The 5,639-nt window shown below is 63.4% G+C and overlaps 1 protein-coding gene across 1 annotated transcript; it reads right to left on the bottom strand.

The window, feature by feature from the left end:
- Positions 1-5,197, bottom strand: CUNH19orf67 (chromosome unknown C19orf67 homolog). The gene is made up of 6 exons (XM_030545371.1): positions 4,833-5,197; positions 3,435-3,579; positions 2,379-2,479; positions 1,951-2,110; positions 1,393-1,739; positions 1-848 (listed from the first exon to the last, which is right to left on the bottom strand). Exons 1-6 carry the CDS (start codon positions 5,114-5,116, stop codon positions 659-661), a joined length of 1,227 nt encoding a protein of 408 aa, XP_030401231.1. The 5' UTR covers positions 5,117-5,197; the 3' UTR covers positions 1-658.
- Positions 5,198-5,639: the final 442 nt, after the last annotated feature.

Here is a 5,639-nt window from a genome sequence, read left to right as displayed (position 1 = left end):
GCTCTGTGGAGATCAGGGGAGAGGGGCCTCCAGCTCAAATTCGGGTAGGGGAGGAGACCCCATGGTGCTCTGTGCACATTGGGTGGGGGTGGGGGCGGGGGGGGGGAGAGGAGGATTCTCAGTGCCCAGCAAGTTTGAGGAACAGGAGGGAGAGGGAGATGAAACCCCGGCAGATGGGGCCTGGGGTGGGATTATGGGGCTGCTCACAGATCAGGGGAGCCTGTGGAGAACCCCTGTTCTGCATTAACAGCAGGGATCCAGCCCCTGGCTGGGGCTTTTTCAGGAGAGGGTTTATGGACCCAGCAGCCCCAACCCTCTTCTCTTTTACCCCCACTACCCCACTGGGGCTGAGCTGCCCCACCCCTCCCGGGTAACAGCCCTTCTAGAGGCAGTGGGGTGAACTCTGCAGAGATGGGTCCCCAGCCTGCCCTCCAGCCCCAAGGGCAGAGTGGAGTCAGGGTTGAGTAGCCTCCCCTCGCTAAGGCTAACGACCCTCCGGGGCCTAGAATCAGAGGAGTTTTAAAAGAGTCAGTGTCAATTAAAATACAATGGGCCTGTTTGGGTGTCAGGGCTGCCCTGGCACCAGGGTGAGGGGCCCAGCAGGAGGCAAGTAGCCAGCACTTGCCCCCTGTGCCCCAGGAAGCCACACAGGGCTGTGCTACTGTCCCTGCCCTCCTGAGCTCCCCCAGTGTAAGGGCTCCCTGCTGGTGCCTGGGCAGGGGAGGGGTGCGCAGGCTGGGGCGCTCAGGATCTGCACCAGCAGGTCGGTGGCCAGGGTGTGCGAGGGCTCCTCGAAACCAATGGTCAGCAGTGGCTGGAAGTCACCCGTGGGCTGCCGGCACAGCACCCTGCAAGGAGAGCGAGGGGCACGTTACAGCCTCTGCCCAGGGGCACCCAGCAGCCAGCCAAGTCCTGCCCAGAGCCAGCCGGGCCCCCACACCCTGACAGGACCACACCCACCCACTGCCGGGGGCGCCCAACCCAGTCAGAGCACTCAGGTTGTCCTTGCTCCGATCCACCCAGCCATTGCTCTCCCCGCCCCTACCTGTCTCCTGAGCCCTCTGGCTGCCCCTCACCCACCTGGCTGCCAGACCCCCACCCCAACCCCGGGGCCCCTTGTCAGCCCTAGCAGGAGGGGGCACTCCTCTCTGTTCCCTGGTCCAGGGTCACTCAAGGCTCAGCCCGCGATGCCTGCAGCAGGATGGGTTTGGGCACTGCCTCCGCAGGGAGGGTCTTAGGTGGAGACAGGGTCATGGGGTCAACTGGGTCGGACCACATCACTAGGAGTGACAGCAAACCCCCACCCCCTCATGGCAGCTCCCCACCTCTCACTGCTGCAGCCAGCAACCCCTCCCTGCCCCACAGCCCTTTGGCCCACGCCCCGGCACTCACCACTGCAGGACGTCGGAGGAGTGCTCTGCATCGGGGTCCAGGGGCACCCAGCGCCCGATGGACCAGAGCTTCTGCATATTGACGGCGTTCTCCCTGCCCGTGTCCCGGAAGCACAGGAAGTAGCTGCAACAAAATTTGGGGGTGAAGGTAGGGGGAGGGGTCAGACTGGGGCAAAGCCGCCCCCCCTGCCCCGAGAGACGATCTGGGGCAGCGGGGCTGGGGAGGAGTCTGCAGGGAGCAGTGTAAATTGGAGATCGAGGGAGATGCCTGGCAGAGGGAAGGGGTGGTAGTCTGGGGGGCACACAGTGCCCAATGGGGGGCCAAGTAAACCCCTCCATCTCCCCCATCTATACCTGAGCTCCCTGCTGCCCTCCCACCACAGATGCCCCTAGGTCCCTGCCTATGAGGCAGGAAGGGATGGGGGGCAGGGTTGTCCCCTAACCCCGGGGCTCGGCTGAATCGCTGCAGCTCAACATCAAATCTCCCTCAGGCCCAGGCCCCACCCCAGGGCCCAGCAGCTCACTACTCAGTGCGGTGCCCCCGGCGCCGCCCCCCGGCGCCCACCCCCTCCTCCAGAATGTCCAGGTTCCAGCGCATCTTCTTGTAGAGGTTGCAGGGCAGGTGGGCGGCTGTGTAGGGCGCAGAGATGCAGAAGCGGAAGACGGAGAGCTGGCGCCACTCGCTTAGCCAGAAGCGGCCGCAGAAGAAACATGAGACGCTGGGGGGAAGGGGAGAAAAATGAAACAGATGGGGTAAAAGGCCCCTCTCCAGCAGGGGGAGCCATGGAGGGGCCAACTTCCTCTGCCACCTGCAGCATAGCGCCCCCTAGTGCTGCCTAAGGGCATTGGGGCTGACTGAAAAGGAACAGCTCCTCCTACTGAGCCCCCACCCCGTTCCCTGCAGCACAGCGCCCCCTAATGATGTACAGGGGTCTGTGCTGATTGCGAAGGGAGAGCGCCCCCTGCTGAGCCCCCACCCTCACATACTTGAAGGGATCGGTGTCCTCCAGGGAGACGAAGCTGAAGGAGGCGTACATCAGCACCAGCTGCTCCAGTCGCAACGCCAGTTGCTCTGAGATCTCCAGCAGCTGCAGGGGAGATAGACAGGGAGCCTCTGGGTGTAGGCCTGGCACTGAGCTGAGGGCAGGACCCTGGAGGGGGAGGGTGTCCCCCAGCACTAGGCAGGGAGGGACCCCGAGAGTCAGCATTCAGTCACAATCAACAGCTTGGATGTCGGGGCTGCCCTGATGCTGGGGTGAGGGGCAGGAGGAGTCACAAGGAAGCCTTCCCAGGATGGGCAGCCCAGTCCCCTTCCTGGTCTTACTCACAGGAGGGCTGCCACCCCTCGTCAAGTCACTGAGCCCAATGGCAGCCTCCTGTGTCCTGCCAGCCACCGGCCTCCAGGCATCCCGGCCCAGCGTGTCTAGGGCAGGCTGGTAACCTGGCCCCTTCTACCCCCCAACAGAGCCTGGCTGGAGGACGGGTACCCTTCGCTGGTCTGCACTGGGGGCTGGAGCCCCTCCCCCATTTCGTTAGTGAGGACATTCAACGGGACTGGACCCAACAGTGATCCAGACGACACCCCAGCCAAGCCCTGCCTTGTCCCTCCTCAGCCACGCCCCACACTATGCCCAGCTACCTAGCCCCCCCTTGAACCTCTAGCCCCCACCCTGCACAATGCCCCCACTACCACCACTGCCCCATGCCCTCTGGCCCAGTACATCACCCTCAGTTCTGCTCCTGGAGCCTGTATTCAAATGCATCACAATGTCACATCCAAGGTATGTGTCAGTTAGCTCTGAGCTGGGGGTCCAGACTCCCAGCACCCCTGCTCTAACCAGTAGACTCCCTTCCCCTCCCCGAGCTGGGGGTAAAACCCAGGAGTTCTCATTTCCAGCTCCCTCCACCCCATCCAACACCTTTAACAGGAGAGTAGAGAAAGCAGGTGACCTTTTGCCCCTGATGCGGGGCAGACGCACCCCACTCCCCCCCAAACCTCTATGCAGGCATCTGTGATCCTACCCCCACCCCCGCCTCACTCACCCTCTTGCGCACAGACGTCTGCAGGGCACCCAGGCCAGAGTTGTAGCTGCGGGCGGTGGACTCCAGGTATTCGAAGTAGGGCTGGCACATCTGCAGGAAGGTGGGCACGGCCTTGGCAAACTGCTCCTTCTGCATCCTGTCCCTGCTGGAAAGGCAGCGGGCACCCGGTCACGAGGGGCCAGAGGAGGCTCATTGGCACCGACGACAAGTGGAGACCCCTGACCCTGAATCACAGGGCCCCAGTGCCAGGCGGGGCCATGTGGATCAGCAGTGACTTCAAGACAAGAGTGGCCGCTACTGCTCCCTGGCTCCTCACCAGCCCACTCCTGGCCCTGGGTAGCTGTAAGTTCTGCATCTCCAGGGGGTACTGCCCCAACACCACTCCCCATTCTGCCCTGGGGCTCAGAATGCCCACGAGCCACCTGGCAGAGAGCTGGGCACCCACAGCTCCTGTTTGATACAGACAGGCCTCTTCCAGGGGGCAAAGATGGCTCCTGAAACCTCCACTCCCAGCTGGGTCAGATCAGAGGTGACCAGCGAATTCTTCTTTTCCCCTGGAAGGCAGACTCCTAGCAGGGCATGCCTCCCCACTATGTGGGGTACTGCCTAGATGAGCCCCTGGCCCCTCAGCAGGACAGCTGGGATCCCAGCATGGCACTGACCACAGCGGGAGCTGTGCATGGTAGACTGGCTGAGAGATGCTGTGAGGAGGGTGACTGCTGGTCAGTCATTAATCCTGCCCAGCACTGTCTGATCCAGTGCGGGCTCCAACCCATCCTGGGTCCATCCTCCCCTGCGTTCCCAGCCTCCTCGCCAGCATCAGCCGCTCTGCCCAGCTCAATGCTACCTGGACCCTTCCCTTCAGCACACAGAGCCACTCGGGATGGGGTGGAGGTGAACTGGCCCACTGCTCCCACCCTGCTGCCAGGCTGCCCCCACATCTGTCCCCCCCCCGCCAGCCCCCTCTCTCCCCACTGCCCCCCTACACTGCCTCTCTGTGCTAGGCTTCCCCTTAACCCTGCCCCCCACCGCTGCCCCCCATGCCAGCTCCCTCACTCCCCACTGCTCTCTCTGTGCCAGGCTTCCCCCTCCCCCTACTGTCCCCACCTTTACCCCTCATGCTAGTCTCTTCTCTCCCCTCTGTGCCAGGCTTCCCCCTCCCATCACCTCTACCCCCCACACCAGCCCCTTCTCTCTCCACTGCCCACCACTACTGCCCCCTTGGTACCAACCCCCTTACCCTGCTGTCCCCCCGTTCACTGCTGGCCCACTTCTTTGCCGTACACCCTCCCCTCCCCATTGCCCCCATGCTAGGTGCCATCCCCTCTGCCAGTCACCCCCCCACATCCCCTCACGCCAGCCCCTCCAGTGCCAGGCACCCTCCCACCCCCGCCCCACCTGTAGAGCAGGTATGTCTGAAAATCCTCTGCTTTCTTCAGCAGGTACTTGAGCTTCTCCGTGACGGGGGTGAGCAGCTCTTCTAGCGCGAGGTTCTCATGGGTCGGGGACTTGGCCTGTGGTGCCGGGCAGCTCAGCCAGCAAGCTTCAGCCGTGGGCGAAGAGAAGAGGCCGCGCTCAGGGCTGCAGGGAGCCAGGCTCGCTGCACTGCCTGGGCTAAAGCACTGGGCCTTGGCAGAGCCCTCTGGGCAGAAGGTGCCACCGTACCCCTGCTTGGCTGTCATCCCAGGGTCCTGGCTCAGCGTCTGCAAGAGAGGGAGCCACTGAGGCTGGGGCAGGGGGCCGTGGGTTTTGCCCCCACCAGGGAGCAGTCATTACCTGAAGGAATCGGCCAGAAGAGCGGGTTACTTGGCCCCCTAGCCTGATGCCGCCAGTCCCCCATGCATCTCCCAAGGGCAGTGGAGAGCACGTCAGCTCAAGGTGGGGGGGTGAAGGCCTCGTCTACACGGGGAAGATAATCTGAATTAGCTAACAGGGTGAATTCAAACCAGATGAGCCCTCCGTCCGGACACTTCCATTCCAGATAGAGGTGCCCTCAAGCCGGATTCGCCCTGGCTGTAGAGAATCCCCGAGAGGGATCAGGCCCTGCCCTAGGTGGGGAAGAGGGGATAGGCCCTCACCTGCACCCTGCTTTGGCGGTCTCAGGATCACCCAGAGGTGCTGCCAAGCCCCCTGCCCAGGTGTGCCCAGGAGCCCCAAGGCCAGGGCCCTGCAGCAGGGGAACCATGTTAGGGCCCATCTAGGCCA

This window comes from Gopherus evgoodei, unplaced genomic scaffold (assembly GCF_007399415.2).
Source record: "Gopherus evgoodei ecotype Sinaloan lineage unplaced genomic scaffold, rGopEvg1_v1.p scaffold_37_arrow_ctg1, whole genome shotgun sequence".
Classification (NCBI taxonomy): domain Eukaryota; kingdom Metazoa; phylum Chordata; order Testudines; family Testudinidae; genus Gopherus; species Gopherus evgoodei.
This window is presented reverse-complemented; position numbering and strand designations above follow the sequence as displayed.